Source organism: Diorhabda sublineata, chromosome 8 (assembly GCF_026230105.1).
Source record: "Diorhabda sublineata isolate icDioSubl1.1 chromosome 8, icDioSubl1.1, whole genome shotgun sequence".
NCBI classification, from domain to species: domain Eukaryota; kingdom Metazoa; phylum Arthropoda; class Insecta; order Coleoptera; family Chrysomelidae; genus Diorhabda; species Diorhabda sublineata.
The window spans coordinates 3,766,232-3,784,054 of NC_079481.1; the positions used below are offsets into that span (position 1 = coordinate 3,766,232).

General features: G+C 32.1%; 1 protein-coding gene across 2 annotated transcripts in view; it reads left to right on the forward strand.

Moving 5' to 3' along the window:
• LOC130447340 (protein O-mannosyl-transferase TMTC1-like) overlaps positions 1 to 17,823 on the forward strand; it is a 152,650-nt gene that overhangs the window by 128,117 nt on the left and 6,710 nt on the right. For both annotated transcript variants that reach the window (XM_056784107.1, XM_056784108.1), the window contains exons 11-15: positions 3,169 to 3,282; positions 7,124 to 7,267; positions 9,635 to 9,840; positions 12,133 to 12,268; positions 14,715 to 14,841. In XM_056784107.1, the coding sequence (XP_056640085.1) occupies positions 3,169 to 3,282; positions 7,124 to 7,267; positions 9,635 to 9,840; positions 12,133 to 12,268; positions 14,715 to 14,841 (727 nt within the window). The remainder of the gene's footprint in view (positions 1 to 3,168; positions 3,283 to 7,123; positions 7,268 to 9,634; positions 9,841 to 12,132; positions 12,269 to 14,714; positions 14,842 to 17,823) is intronic.

The following is a 17,823-nucleotide window of genomic DNA, read 5'->3' on the forward strand; positions in this document are numbered from 1 at the left end:
TAATAATGGCTTAATATCAAGTCACAAACGTATATGTTTGTGCAAAAAAATATCCATTTCCACGTGAAAATTATAGTGTTTTTTCTAATTCATATTTGGGCCTTAAGTGAGCTTTCTCAATAAAAATAGAATTGAATGAACAGATTGAACAGGGGAGGAGAGCTTAAGTAGCTTCAACTTCAAACCAAACAATTGTCACGAGAGGATTCCCTCATAAATAAATAAAATATCAATCTATTAAGGCACCTCGTATAACAATAGAAATTGTATCACATATTATCTACAATTATTAACAAAATTACCTTACTGATGGTTCGCAATTGGAAGTGAGGAAGGCGCCAGAGCGCCACTGCTGGAATGTGTTAAATTGCACGAATCAAATAGCAGCGCTGTTTGGTGTTGTCTCTATATCGGATTAGAGCTTTCGAACTGGAGGGTGCTGGGACCGGTCTAATGAGATGTAACATCTAATGCGGTCATACGATTACACCTGTCTAAATAGAGGGAAGGCTAGGACAGTTATTCGTTTCATAATCTAGAAGCGATTTCATTTGTGTTTTCATTGTTCCTTATACTTGTTATTTTCCATTTTCTTTAATTTTGGTTGTTGAATTCCTGTTGATTCTCAATAATCATATAATTTTTTCTATTTTTTTGTCGACTTGACTTCATAAGTTGTTCTGTACCAGTATACTGGAAATTACTCTAGTATTAGCGATTATTTTATAGTTTTAGCTCTCAGTAGGAATCGTGATGTAGCAATGTCAATATCTCGCACTTAATTTGAAAATATTGAATCGTATCGACATTATTCCGTTCTAAATTCTCCATTATTTTGAGGAATTTCGTAATCTCCCTCTGCCATTTGGCTCTTCTAGGTAGATTTATGTAAGGAGCTTCTTCACATTCCAAAACGTTTTCCAAATTCATTAATCAGAATTGATAATATGGAACCGTATTGGTAGCGAAAAATGTAAGTTATACATATTATTCAGAATTTTGTCAATGTGATGGGAACATTTTCGATAGGTACTTTGTTTTGCTGAATTATTATCCCTTCATTGAGCTGGATTAGATTATTCTGAATGTGACCCAATTATATCTTATCAATAACACTCAACAGTTAAAGTTTGATTAAATTAGATCCACACATCTAAAATCCTCATTTAACGTTCCAATTCTGAATGAAAGAGCAAAATTCCATAGTTTTTTTTTTAATTTTTACAATACTTTTCTTTGAAAATCGAGAACTTGGTGATGATGAAAATATATCTTAACGCAGAATTCTTCCAAACAGATAACATCAAAATTTCACGAGATCAGATATATTATGTACATCATTATTAACCGTTATGACTTTCAAAAACACGATTTTTGTAACGCAGTTCAAGAAACTAATTTTGAAGCTTAGGGTCAGTCCAAATTCACCGATTTTATCAACAAAGTAATAGGGCAGCTATACAAAAAAAAACGTTGTATTATATTTGTGTACAAAGTAATTTTATTTTGTTTGTGAAAATATTCAGTTTGCTCCGCTCATTCTACGAACTTTTTTACCCAAAAATCACTTCGCACTCATATGATAAATAACTATTATCATACTAATACGAGGGGTTCTGCTTAAGTTTTGAGACAAATGAAAACGAAAACAGAAACACAAATACGAAAGGGACTGACCTGCCCTATCAACACCTTTAATATAAATTCTTCAAGTATTATTTTTCCGACAGTTCTCTCGAATAAATATTCGAAATCGTACTCACTTGAAAAGTGACCGTCCGTGTTACAACATAATATTTTTCAATTCAAGCGGTTTCCACGTATCGTTCCGCAACTTCGTATTTTATGTTTTAAAAGAGTTTATATCTACGTTGCTATAAAAGTTACCCATGTTTCCACCAGTTTCCTTCCTTCTCCGCAATACATTTTCATATTACAAATCTAGACACTTTCCTATTCAGCCACAACTCTTACCAAGATTCCATATATTATTATTTTCGAGGTATTATATCACAATCTTCCACGCCATGGTTGATGCTTTCGTCCAGTACAATCTCTGTTTTTGGTAAATCTACAGTATTGAATTCTTCAACAAAACTGGCGTAAGCAGATAGAATTTTAAATAAACAGTCGCTCGATTCATCTCTTTCATCGTTGTTCACAAAGTGCCACCATCTCCATATCTCTTCACTCATATCTATCATCACTGATTGTTGTTCAATATTTGTTGATAAAACTTTTTAAAATTTGGCCCATTAGAATTAATATTCCTAAGAATTACTTGAATGTGGCAGTATGTAGTACTATGACTCCTGCCTTTAAGTTACAATCGAGATAAATCGTATTACTACTTTAATGTATCAATGCCTTTCAAAATCTTATACAGTGTACCAAATTTGTCACTATTAAGTTGAAGGGCTGCCAAGAAATAGATTTTTCTCGAAATGTTTGATCCTACTTTGAGATATCAATTATAGTGGAACTCCTGTAGGTCTGAAGAAACATGTTTTTTCACTTGTTTGTGAGACAGTCGTGCAGTGAATCGAAACTAGCTGAGGCAAATTTGAGCCTAAAAGTCCCAATTTCCAATAGAATCTCATAATGTTGAGTATGCTTGTAGGTACAAAAAAGTTCCTTTTGGTCTTTTTAGAAACATTATGGGTACCGTGAATAGAGAGGTTTGAGGATTTTAGAATCTAAGACTAATCTTTCTTCAATTGAGTGACACCAAGCTGAAGAAGAGTATTTTAATAAAGAGTTAGTGCTCGAAACTCTAACGTGAGAGCTTGAAGCTTGGAACTCATTCGTGTGTATCGTTAGGAGACAGCAATTTAGATTCCTATAAATCGGTTAGCTGCCTAATGTCATTCAAAAATACCTTATCTTCAATCACATTGATAATTTTTTCCTGGGAATAAGAGAACTGTTAGCGAAGAGAAGGCTGAAATATTTCATCAAAACGTTAGAACAGTGCAAATTGGGTACCAAAAGTGATAGAATACTGTCATTATTATAAACATTAATTCATAGCTTTCGTTTACTATTCTTTTGCTGAAATGCTGTTAAAATAACGTACAAAGCACTCCTCACATTTTATTTATTAGTAATTTCACAACATTCCAGTTCATGTAACTACTAATTATTCTTTTTTTTTTTTTTTAATTTCAGGGCTGGACTAATTACACTACCATACAACGCCAAGATGCATTACAATTACGCAAATTTCCTAAGGGACGCAGCGAAACCAGAATTAGCGAAGACCCATTATCTAAAAGCCCTAGAGTGAGTATTGCAAACTGAATAGAGCTTTTATCCCTAAGTGAGAGCTAATGATTTTATTGAATTGTCACCTATTATGAAATTATATTGGAAGCTTATCATTAGAAGGAACTGGTATCTGTTATATTGGAGGGAGAGTGAGGGAAGCTAAATTTTCATAAAATTTACGATGCACAAATAAAGTATGAATATAAATTATTCAATAAAATGGATCTGCTATTCTATCTCCCCAATTTTCCATGGATATTATTATAAATACAGAATACCCCGTGGAATTCGATTGGACTCCAGGATCGTTTTGGAAAAACCAAGTGATTCAAATTAAACATTGCACGCTCTATATTATTTTTTTGAATGCATTAAATGATACTTAACTACCATAACCAATGAAAACATCATATACGACAATGTTATTGCAATTTCACTTAATATTATAAATCTCATCAATCTCATAATGACGTATTAAATGCTAAAGTGAGAATTTAAAGGAATTTTTCGAATTTCAAGTATTTTGACTGCACTGATGAACTGTAACGAATTCCAATAACGAAAAATATCCATAAACAAAAGGAGAGTAACTAATAATAATAACAAACAAAAATTGTAAATAAATTGTCAGAGCTGTTCGTTATTTTTGATTGGCAAGGTTGATACAATATATCATTATCTGACATAAAATTCCAAACTTTCACAATCAACACACATTAACACATACTTTTTGAAAATTTAATTTATTATTCATCAAAAATAATACCCCAATGAAAATTCAAAGTTTAAAAATTGATTCTGCTTGAGATAATACAAAATGACAATAAAGATGTGTTTGAAACTATACATAGGTATCCATTTAAGTGAAAATCTCCAAATGTATGGAATTTGTTTGAATTAAACCTTTAGTTTAACGTCATTATGATTGTTCTATTTTTGATCGTTCACTAAAAATGGAATAAAAGTGCGACAACACTGTCGCATATGTCGTTTTTATTAGTTATTTTTGTAGTTCTAAAATCACTAATTGCATTCGAAAAAAATATGAGAGTGAAATATTCAATAAGAGTAGCTTTAACCGGTTCTGGAAATTCTAAGTTTAGCTTGATGGTAGTATATTGCATCATGAAAAAATTGTGTAAACACTATAGCCAATTGAAATTTATGGACAATTTCAAAAATCATCCTGTAAATTAATAAAGAAGAGGAGTTGATCATTTATAGTATCCTGAGAGGCTCTACGTATGGTAAAATTATCCCTATCCTTATCCAAAGAATCCCTTATTATGGCCGATTTGTTATCTGATGGCTGACAGCCGTGAACCTGAGAGATACTGGAATTGTTACAATCAAAAATCAAATCAATTAGTCAAATAATTAAAATTTATATAATAAGGCTGAATCAAATCTACTCGTATATAGATCGTATAATGAAGTTGTGAAAAAATTATATTAATGAATTTTATTCTTTCAAATTTAATAGATAAAATTGCTCGGATATAAATCCTTGTTGATTTGAGAAACGAACGTACTATCCACAAATGATCAATATGTTTAGTGGAAAACATACATGGCAGTGAGAAATAATCGTTTTTTGAGTATAATAAACTCTGGAATAATTAACTCAGAATCAGCCTCGCGCGATATTTGCACATTTAAAAATCTTTAAATTGAAAGGAGAAGACATGCAACATAAGTTGGCAGAGCAATATTAGCAGACAAAAAAAGCAATGCACGGTAAATTGATTGCTAATAAAATGTCAATTTAATGCCAATTAAATGCTAATCAACTGCCACATTACGAAGTTTTCCGCTGTGCAAGTTTTTCAGAAATTGGCAATAAAAGTTAAATGTGCAAAATCATTCCTATACTTGCATGGAATTGGCAACTTTCACGCCTATTTTCGGATAGTAAGAGAGTCATACAATAAGATGATTTTTTCCGAGTTTTCTCAGTAGAACACTGCCGAGGATTCTTTATTATGTAAACAAACATTTAAAAATACAAGTTGTTGAAAACTCTAACCAAAAAATGAGGGATAATTCTTTCGATTTTGTATGTAAACCAATAAAGTAAAATTACATTACCCCACTTTCAAAGTAAGTACATTAAATTCAATAGTTCTCTAGGCAGATACTCGTATTTGAGTGCAGGCATTCAAGCTGAAAATGGTGTGAAACCTCCGAATTCTTTAATGCAGCTCCGATTTTCCTGAAAATTTAGAATTAAGCTCATCTTACCCTCCATATCAAGATCTACATGGTCGCAAGGTGTGCAAATTGTTTTTAAGGGGTGAAAAACACTCCTTATCGAAAAATACCAATATTATAGTTATTCCTACTTTTTTTTTAATTCAAATGTTTTCCGTTTATGCAGCATAAGTATCTTAACATATTGTATAATAGAAAATTTATATAGTTTGAAGTATGAACCGTTAAAAATCTTTAAAAACTACCCTTGTAATGAAAATAATATAGGAAAAAATATTTTAACGATTTAAAACATTGCATTTCATTTAAAAGTCATAGCGTTCTAATAAAATTTAATTGGTTATTAACTTTTATTATTCAAACCCTTAAAAACTACCCTTTGCAGAGAATGAAATAAAAATAAATCTTATGACTGCCAACTTTTAGATTTTGCATCCTTTTTGGTCTCTACTTGAAGTAATTATTAATTGTCTATACCCTTTCAACCCTTAAGAACCACCCCTTTGATAAAAAATTTAAATACTGTTAATGTTTTGATTTTGAATTCTTTACAAATGTATATCAACCAATAAAATCAGTGAGTCAAAATTTGAAACTATTTCACATCCTATAAATCACAAAAAAAATTCAAATTTGATATTTTATGTAACTCCATTAATTTTGAAACCTTCACATCCTACAAAAATACATTTTAAACGGAATTTTAAGGGCTACAAGCCTATATATGTTAGAAAGGCAGGCTTGACACCCTCCACATTTTATTAATAAAGGGTCAAAGGGCTGTGGATAAGCAATCCTCGCACTATAGTGACAGATTGATTTGGTTATAACTCCCTCAATTTTTAGGCTACAAAAAAAAAATAAAAGAGCAAAATAATCGTCTTAAAAAATGCTTTGATTTAGCTTATACGTGTTTTTGTACCTCTTATAGTTATGGAGAAAAAATGAACAAAAAAATTTTTTTTTATAATAAAAAAAAGATGTTATTTAACTCTTTTTTTTCAAAATTATGCATTTCTAATCAGCCAAACTTTCAGATATCGAGAATAACATCTAAATAAAGTATTTTGGTTTTCAATGAAATGGCATTATTTTTAGTGCATTTTTTTCAGCTTTAACTATTTTACATCATATCTCACTGAAATTTCAGTTGAAACGACTTTTATCAATGGTCATTCGAAAGATCTAAGCTCTTTAAAAAGTATACTATGACTTTTTGTTGAAAAATGTATCCTTTCCCCGTTATTTTGAGGTTAAATGCTCAACTACGTAAAAGAAGCTATTTAAGTATCTATAACTTGCTTTATGTCGAATATTAAGATCTTCAAATATATCTTAATTTCTTTTTGTTTTTCATATAAGCTCCATTTTTTTCATCACACTTTTTTTGATAAAATGCTTCATACGAAAAAAGATATTGAAAAATGCGGTTTTTTTGACGAAAAATCGTAGTTTTCAATTACAAATAATTCAAAAACTATTGATCTAGCGAAAAAACTTGACATGACATAAAGGGGGCGTTGCACACTTCGGCACCCTGTAGACCTCGCTTTTTGGATACACACCTCTCATTTATCAAAATTTCAAATAAATCTATGCCGCATTTATACCCGACCCGCCTATAATGTGACATAATTTTTTTCAGATTGTGGCCGGCGTATGCTAGTGCGCACAATAATATTGGAACTCTACTTGACAATCGCTATGAAGCAGAACTTCACTTCCTTCTGGCTATTCGACATTACTCAGAACACATCAATGCTCATTACAATTTGGGGAAATTATACAGGTAAAAATCAGGTTGATTCCATTAATATTTTGATAGCTAAAATAGCTAGGAAAAATGTTTTTTTTTCTTATAATTTCACGTTTCAAGAAAATTCACTTCATTCTGGTTTGTCACGTTTTATTTGGTGTATTGCTGGACCCAGATAAATTGTAATCATGAATTGAACGGAAAAATATAGCCCCCTACAACTACCACCGACTAATAACGGGACAAGAAAAGTCACTCTCTTTTTATGCCCATCTCACTTGAATATCGGATGCTACTCTTTTTCGATCACTCGAAGTCACCGTGCATAATCCGGTTGTCCGCCTCGTCGAGTCGTAGAGAAAAATGCATGAATACACCGATTGTCCTTACTTGCCGTAGTGACAGCAATACTTTTTCAAATTCTACTAAGCATTCACTTAGTTTTTTAAGTGTACTACTGCAATAAAATGCCACGAATGTGCTGTATTGATGGATCTTTTACCAGGGAAGGGACAAACATGTCTCTTTTTTATTGTCCCTAAGATGAAATTAGGTACAGCTTGGCAAATGTAGGAGTGAATGTCGCGAAACGTACGAGAGGTACGAAGTTAAGATGAGAAAGTATTCGGATGACAAAGGGTAATATGCGCTTGGTTAATTAGTACGGTAAATAATCAAATAATACTGAATTGTGTACTACAAACTTCTCACGTTAACAGGAGTTAACTACTTTTTGGGCATATAATAATATCAAACTTGTTTATATACATAACGTGCCTCATTTTTTGAAATGTATAAGGAACAATTTTTTATTCTTATGATTTTCGCTTATCAAATTGGTTGTTACAAAAATGTTCTAAAGATAGTTTTCATCATCACGACAAGAAATGAGCTAGTAGACTTTGTCGTCAAATTACAGCCGAGCATATATTCCCAAGTATATTTGAATAAGTCTTCACTCGCTCTTTTTAAACTGCCCTATACCTATGCTTACATAGATATCAAACTTTTGTCTACAGAAACAACGATTGCTGCAAAATTCATACAAAAATCAATGATTTATTTGGTTTCTTCAGCTTTTGCCACCTTAACAACTTCAACGCGTTCAAGGTAATCAAATTAATGAAGGTAAAACAGAACGATGGACATACGTGGAAGAATGTATAAATAATTCTATGGATTTTATAATTGGCTGGAAAATAACGATAAATTATGCTTGAACTTTATTAGAAACCCTGAGATACAAAGAATATTCATTTCTTCTAACAAGGAACCAAAACCAGAATTGTGAAGGGTATTTTTGGGCGGGCAAGAAATTTTTGTGGATTATCAAGGAATCCAACTCCAATCCAATTTTGTAGTGCCCTCAAACAATCATTTACAGTGAAATGTTCCAATGAGGTTGAAGGTGCGAATTGTGTAAAAGATATTAAACTTGTTTTACTCAATATATCTCTATATTGTAGAAAAATATGAAGATATCGATGTAACGATAGTAACTAGTGATAATTCTTTACGACTATAGAAATCTGTCAAGCACGGACGGAACTGCTTTGGTTCATGTTACTGGTTATCTATTGAGAAAATTTATTCTGCAGCACTCTTTTGTTTAATGTTTAATGATGAAAATACATTGAAAAAACGTTCCGGTAATTTTCTAGAGCTAAACAATATGTATTCTAATTTTAAAAGTTCTAGATAATTTTAATAAACTCAGTTTCCACGTAAATATCGGAGCGAGACTTGAAGGTTTATATAAAAATTTGCCTTTTATGTATCCGTGTGGACAGTGTCTCTGTAAATCTTAAACATTATTACTTTTTTTATTGAACTTTCCAAGATTCGGCAAATAAACTAATTGAAGTTTTCTCCTTTGGTCTTTTAATGTACATCAAGTTTTCAATCACCTGAGTAAGTGAACATGTAATCGTTTCAATCGTCACAGGTCTGCAAAAACCTCGTATGAATACTGATAACTGCGAATGTTGGGTCGTGTCACGTGGCACGCTTCTGTTATATCCTGACTTCAATCAGTCCGACGTGAGTTAGTTTTCTTGTCTTGTTGACATTCGTTGTTACTACCCTTGTTGCATCGTATGACAATGCTGGTCTGTCCCCTGAATCTTTACTAAAATATTTATTTACAATTGAATGTTTTTTCACATTATTATTATCAGAAGTTCCTAATATTCGTGAACTATTTGCTGAATGTATTGGAAAATTGTTTTTGTGTCTAAAATAGAAATTTATATTTAGCACTAGATAAACAATTTTAGCTATATAACATTGAGGTGGATTTATCTGAGCTTGAACATTGTTTTGAGCCTCTATGCAATCGTAAAGAATCATGAGTATGCCTCCAATTTTTAGAATGAAGTAATCAGCGTTCTATTTTTTCAGGATGAACAATAGATCGATTGAATCAGAACGTATGCTCAGAAAATGTATCAAATTGGATCCAAGATTCACTCCGGCTTATATAGAGCTTGCCAAACTACGCGGACCTAACGATCAAAGCGTAAATCGATTCTTAAAAGAAGTTGTTATTATGAATCCATCCGATCCTTATTTTTCTACTAATTTCGCAAACTGGTTGTCAAGAAAAGGTAAGTTTCATCTTATTCCACATAATTTTAAATAAATTGTTTATAATCATGGTACAGCATCGGTTCAATGATAAAAAATAAATTTATTTATTTGAGAATTGAATCACAAATACATTTTATCGATCAATCACAGCCGTTCTAGTAGAATAACCCGACATAACAATAAATGATACTCATGATAGTACTGCGGTGTTTCGAATATAATATATTGTTGATAAATCTCGACACACCACTGGACAATTGAACACTGAGCTTGCCAGGTGCTCCTCAGTGGAAACGAAAAGTTTTGCTATATTTAGTACCAAGAATAAGAAAATATTCAATACTGTAGTAGTAGATTTACTTTAAAAGGGGTGCATCACTGGATGTCTTCTTTACATATCCTGTCTTTTGAATTGTCCAAACCTATTACTTAATATCTACCTAATTTATTTTGAGGATAGATAGATTTTGATATACTGGAAAGTAAAGAAATTCATTGAAAACAATTACTATAAAAATAATACTTTCCTACTTTATATCAACTCTGTTTATATGTATAGTTATATTGATCTAGATTCCCTAAGATATAAAATTTATTACAGAATAGCCTCAATCTCAATCAAACTTTATAGCCAATCAAAGAATTTTACAGTCGAAATGTCCCGTAATACGAAATGAATCCTCAGATGAATCTCCAGAACCACAACATCAAAGTTACTCAGAAATGATCGAGAATACGTTGAAGTGATACTAGCAATATAGTTTACTTAAGTAATGTTGATTAAACAGTTCTGGAGAGGAAAAGACAGTGACCAGAATAGTTTGCTATCGGAATACACAATGTTTGTGAAAGCTTATATACACGCTACGGCAGTTGAAATTTCTTAAAAGTTTCCTCCATTCCAAATGCGAATCGGCTTCCACGAATTTAATGACGTGGTTAGTTAGTATCATTGGATATTCATTGGAAAATATTTTGTGCAAATCAAGTCTTTTGTGAAATATTTTCATTTTTCTGTCTTTGGGACAAGCAATAACGAGCTGGATTGGCATTAATGTTCAAAAGTGCTTTAAGTGCTCTAATAGTTTCTAAAGTTTGACGTCTGGTGATTTATCATATCCTCACAACACAAAACAGGAACAACTGCTATGATAGTATCTAATCTTCTTGATGGAGGGTATTGGGGTGTATTCTTGATCCAAATCGCAGGATTATTGAATAGCAAGGACGTTTTGCAGCTGAAGACCAATATACAATAAAGTGATATTTTGGTGCAAGGAATATATGGTAGATATGTGTAAATCTAATACTGACACCTTGTTTTCACCGATTGTAGATCTATATGTGAGAGGATTGACCATGTCTGATATCAATATATCCTTCACAAGCTCTTGGGAATGAGCCGCTGTTCAGCTTGCTGAGACTAGGTCTGAACTGGTTTCGTACCAACATATCATTAAATCAATTCCATAGCTGCTAATGTAATCATATGCATTAAACTTCTAATCGCGATTTTATTTACAAGAAAATTGGAATACTGTTTTTTTATATATCTATGTACTTCGCGATGGTAGTGAGGGTTTCGATTTTTAGAGGAGAGGGGCCGATAGTTGAGAGTCTGACTGACAATGGCCTTAATGTAAGTTGGGGATAATTATAAGCGTTTTGATGAAAACCGATTGATAAGGAAAACATTAAAGCGATTCAAGTGAAAATAGAAAATGAAACAGCAAAACGTAGAGACACATTTTTCAACAATCTCAACATTTATCAATAAATCATTATACCTGCAAGGATAGAATGAGTGGTTGACAATAAATTATTCCATCATATTGTAATGTACTTCTTATTCATTTAAATAGTTTTTTAAGGGTTGAACTTATACACACGGTGTATCTCCCTTCTGTACTTCTCACTATCTTACTACTCGTGTATTTCTTACTATTCCTATGCGTTTACTGTCACAACAAATTTTCTACAGACCGTCCGACTGTTATAGACTCGTTTATATACACTATTTCACTTTCCAGAATGTTAAATTTCCTAGAAATCTCTAATTTACTTTGAACAAATAAGAAATCCCTTCTAAAAATAGTCTCTAAAAAACAGTCGGCTTATAAAAACAATACAAAGAAATTGTCGCCGCATATTCGGCGCATTTGCCAAACTTTAGCATCGATTATATAATTGAACAGGACCGGCTCTATGATATATATCGGTGGGAGACTTCGTACAAGATGTCTTTTATTGTCTTTTGTGTCCATTCTATTATTATGATACTTACCTAATTTATTTCCTTTTTTTGGTAGGCAACTATAAAGACGCTCTTTGGCACTACTGGAAATCTCTTCAAATATCACCAACACATGAAGAAGCACTTGCAGGCGCTGCAAAGATTTTACAGAAATTTGGTCAAAAGGCGAGGCTTTTTCAGCTCATTACCAGGTAAGAACGTCACATTTATTTCCAATTTTTCCATTCAGATATCCTTCAAAAGATGTTTATAGTGTAAAACTTCTTTAATTAAATATAGAAATGCTAAATAATTGTAATACATTTTTAATAATGGTGGGTCGACATGATACAGACTTTTGTTCGTACAGAAATCTGTACAGGCTATGGAGTCGGAGTAAAAAATATCACCCAAACATTTGGATAAAATGTCTGTTCAGACTTTTCATTACTTCAGACTTTCATTTTTCCAAAGTTTCAGTCGTCTAAAAATTTAAATTTCTTAGCTACGATAAATACGCAGACTTACATGCATACTCCGACTTTTGGATCGCAACGACATTTGTCTGTACTGTCTAGTTTGCACAGACAAAATGCTAAAGAATTCTATGGAAATCTGTATCGAGTGGACCTACTATAAAACTTGAGAACATAACTAACGTATTTTATGAAACTATTGATATATTGCTAGCATATATTAGAAAAAATAGTTGTGAGATGAGAAACAAATACTGTTTACACCACCACTACACCAACACTCACAATTACCCTGTCTGACGCGCGTTTCTATAACCAAGTTATCGTCTTCAGAGACTGAATGCAATCTAAACCAACACTTTCAGTTTCATGATCTAGAGCCTCTTATAAATCAGAATTAAAATACATCCATAGTTGTGAAATAATTTATTTATATAAAAAACAACTATGCAATTGATCATATGATGATATTTAGCTTAAGTTTTTGTGCATGAGCCGACGAAGGTTTCTGAGTAGTGCATTGATGTTTCCAAGAAGAATGATGGGTACGCAAATTTTCAATGTGAATTCGTTCGTTTAATTTCAAATCAGCCGGAACTGTCACAGCAATATATGAAATTAATTAATTGGAATTATAGTGGCGATATATGTCGAAAATGAGCTTTCTCATCATTCTTCTTCGGAACATGAATCCACCACGAAATTGCATCAAGATAATAATTTTGATTCAAATATGAAGACGTACTGTTTCCATCGATATGAACTGTAACGGCATTATATGAAATTCATTGGAATGACAGTGGCGCCATTCATAACACATTTCTCTCATTCGAACTAATTTCAGTTATTTTCAAGCCAATACAATGTTTATTAAATGATTTCGACAATTATTCTTAATTTCCCTATGATTATTACCTCCATTCTTCGTTCCAATACAGATAATTTGTCTTTAAAATGCTCGTTCTCCTTTTTTGCACTTCATTTTGATTTGTAAGCTTTTCAACAACGATGAACTACTTTTAAATGGATCTGTAGAAACAAAAATATCACGATCACAGAAATATATTTATATGTAATTCTTCTATATGGATAGTTGTTATGGGAAAAACGTCCCTACGTTAGGGTGCCGACAATATTCATTTTCTCTATCGTTCGAGATATTTTATCTATACTGCGCATGCTTGAGAGTGCGCAGAACCGAGGTGGAACCTTGGAGGATAGAGAAATCGTTGCCATACTATTTTCCTTAGCCGGAACAGCTTCAATTTATAGAAAATGTCCATATAGAAGTATTACATATATGTCTAGATACAAAAACTATAGAAATAGTTATTAACCTTCAAAAGTTCAATTGGATTTCTGTTTGAAATCTTATAAATTCGTCACGTCGTTACCTTACAATTATGCCTCGAAATATACCAGTTCTTGATTTGAACGTTTCGTGTTTGTATAAACTGATTTGAATGAAAGAAGTTATAAATAATCTGATAATATTAAATTGAACGGGCACATATCGCGGGCGAAGTCGCGACAGTAAACGCTAATTGATTATATTAAAAGATTAAATTGGATTATGTTGATATTGAGAACGGTCCCTTTCTGTTTGTTGTTTTTCCATCTCTAGTATGTACTGCTGCAATTCATAACACGGAAAAGTTTCAATAGCATGTTGTATTGACGCATTAACAATATTAGTTTAATCGTAACATTAATTCATCTACTTAATTTCCTTGGATTTGGATATAAAATATTTATAAAAGTGGAAATAAAATACAGGAAAATAATTATTGAATATCATTTCAAATGGGACTACTTTGTACCTATTTGTGCAAAAAAATATTCATGTGCACGTGAAAAATGTGCTTCTTTTAAAGAAATATTGCGGCTGAACTGATACTTTACAACTAAAATAGAATATTAGTTATAGAAAAAAACATCAATTTCAAGTAGTCGTTTAAAAAAGGATTATGTGCTCAACTGTTTAAGTACTTCAAAATTCAATCAAAATTTTGTCGCGTTATTGCAAATTCATTTACAAGCGCAAACAACGAAGTAAAGTGGAGAAAAGCATCTGATGAAATAAAAAAAATTAAACCAGTATAGTGTGTGATTAACTACCAATTTTTTCGCCAATTTATAAATAAGGAATCAGTAAATATTTCATATATATTATTTTTAACAGGTGGCAGGTAGTAAAAAGGAGTGATAGAGGACAACTACCACTAGGTCGTCATTTGTATCTACAAGTATGGCGATTGAATGGAGAGCTGAGTCATAGAGCTAAAATATATGACGTAGATTCTACATCGGTAAGAAATATTCTAAATTCAATTTGTATTCAAACATATGTATGGAATTCTTTATAAATCATAACGAATTCTTGAATTTGATTTTGCTCTCCCCCTTAAAAATTTAAAGGAAATATCTCTATCGGTAGAATGATTCATAATTGAGAACATTTATCGTCACTTTCTTGCAGTGTAATTTGCTTGAAATGTTAAACAAATACAAAGATAATCTTAATTGGTACGGCTCTGTCAAATATTTCCCGTCTTCGTGGATTTAAAAATTGCCTATAACACAGTAATTAGAAAGCAGATGGTGACTTCTATGGAATAAGAAAACCGATTAACATTAGTAAGGGTCAATAGTGGGTCAAACAGGGGGGACCTCTACCTCTCACCATAATTAAATCAGTATAGAAGATTTACACAAGAAAAATGTAATAATGACTCAGCAACAAGTTATGACATAATCCTGATGATGTTATATTGTTAGCAAATACAAAATTACTAAAACATATATATAGAAATAGAAATCGAAAAAAAATATATGTACAAAGGTGTATTCTCGAAAGAATGACTTGGATGAAATAGTTACTACAATGCAGAAAACTATTTCACTTTCCTCTTTTAACTTTGCATACTCATTCCGAAGAGTTTTATTCCTTTCAAACTACTTGCAGCGAACGATTTTGCGTCTGCCATCACCTCATTATTTGTATGAAATCGGTTTCCACCAAGTTTCCAAGAGGTTTCCAAGATTATGAACAGACAGTGATCGGTGGGAGTTGAATAAATCCAATATGCGAAGCTCGGTATTGAAACATGTCGCCATAAAATCATGAAATTGGTCATTTCCTCGATCGAGTCGATTGCTTAATATTTTTGTTTGTAAGATATGAGTGGAGCCAAGTTTCTTCTACTGTAATATATCGACTGAAAAGTTAACTTAAATCACGTTAGAAAATATCCAACCATTCGTTTGAATATTTAATGCGAGTATTGTTATGATCAGTGAGTGCGGCAATCATCTTTTCGCATACAAGCTCAGTTGAAATATTTTCATCATCATCCATCTCACGTAGTTCCATTCGATTATCGGTAAGTACAAGAGCACTCATTTTATTAACGATTTCTAATGTACTTACAGTAAATTACGGTGAAGAACGTTCAGCTACATTCAGTTACATGAGATGGAGAACTTCCAATCTAATATTCACCTAACCTTTCCTCGGTTTCTTCAATCATTTTTCCACGTGAAAAAATATTCAGTTGATACTCATTTTTCTCTTTTATTGACAGATCAACGAAGAAAGTATGATTTTTACTCAAATTTCGACAAATAATATCAGAAACAAAGCAGAAACTAACAATATAATCACCATTTCGGAAGTGTCGTCAATATCAGAAAAGTTCCTTTTCCAGTAAAATAATTGGAACATATTGGAGTGAAGGAAAGGGAGATTATTGAAAGGAAAACAAGTTTATGATCAGAATCGAGTAATGTATTGGACGATTTTGAGACCATGCAATAGAAATATACATAATAATAAAATGAGACGACTGAGGGAAAGTCGTCAACCGAAAAAACGTGGATAATTCTAGGACTCGACGCTGAAAGAAATTGAATTTTAAAAGTGATAATTATTAGGTATAAAGAAGAAACAAATTACCAAAACTTATACTAAGAAGACAACATGAATGATGCTTAGAAAAATTAGAGAAAAAACCCCAATTTGATCTCAATAAAAAGAAAGACTAAGTGAAATATTGAAAAATGCAATTGAATAGTAAATAGAAACTGAAATTTGAAAATTCTCATTGAGACTAGGAACCGTATTATTTAGAACTAGAGAATAATTCTCTCAATAAAATCGCCAAAACACACCAAATCCATCATAGAACAAAGGAGTATAATGTGATATATAACGTGATGGAGGTTGATCCGGAATTTGATAATGTGGAAATACTCTCCTTATTCCATCCACTCATCACTCATTCTCAAGTGATGAGGGTAGCGTAATTTGGTTGGAAGGGAATCATATATATGAACTGATTCCTAAAATTTCACGTTCAATTCAATTATCATTTGGAGAAGGTTTCAAGAACAATATTTCCAGCATCTGAAAAATAAAATTGTGAACAATGAATTTTATTTCGTAATCCTTAGTAATACGTATTTGATGCCCTGAGAGAGGTTCAAGAAATTCTAATATGAATATAATGACTACACGGCCAGGTTTGTATCAATAAATTTCAGCACAATATTTCTCGTACTGTTATTCCATTTCTCATGAACTAACCTTTTAATAATTATATAATTTGGAAGGAATAAAGAAGGATAAGTCTACTGAAACTGTTGTAATTATCACATCCACTGAAATAACCAAGACATTCTGATCCCTCTCACATGTAATGATATTCTCTTGCTTGTTGTGGATTTTGACGAGATTTCGAGATATCCACGTTCCAATAGTAAGATGCATTTTGCATCATGAGATTCATTTTAATAGATGGAAAAACTAGGTCCAGGCCCTAAGATTTAATATCAATAGATACATTTTGGAACATAACGGGAACTAAAATCAATATAGTGAAGATAATGAAGTGGATTGATTCTCTTTCATCAAACAGGAGAGAGAAAAATAATTCAATCCAAAATTAATTTCCTTATTAAATAACCGGTTCCGATTCTATATGGAATCATTCTATGGATGAGACTTGGGTACAATTCTACGATCCAGAAACAAAGCAACAATCGATGGAATGGCAACACTCTGGTTCTCCAAGACCTGAGAAGTTTAGTGTCCAAAAATCTGTTAGAAAAGTTCTGCCTTCAGTTTGTTGGAATTACCATGGAGTAATCATGATTGATTTTTTGGATAAAGGTAGAACAATAACTGGGGATTACTATTCGACCACTCTACGGGAAAAAATTGAAGAGAAAAGACGCGGAAAGCTATCCAAAGGTGTTTTGTTTCTGCAGGACAACGCCCCTGCACACAAATC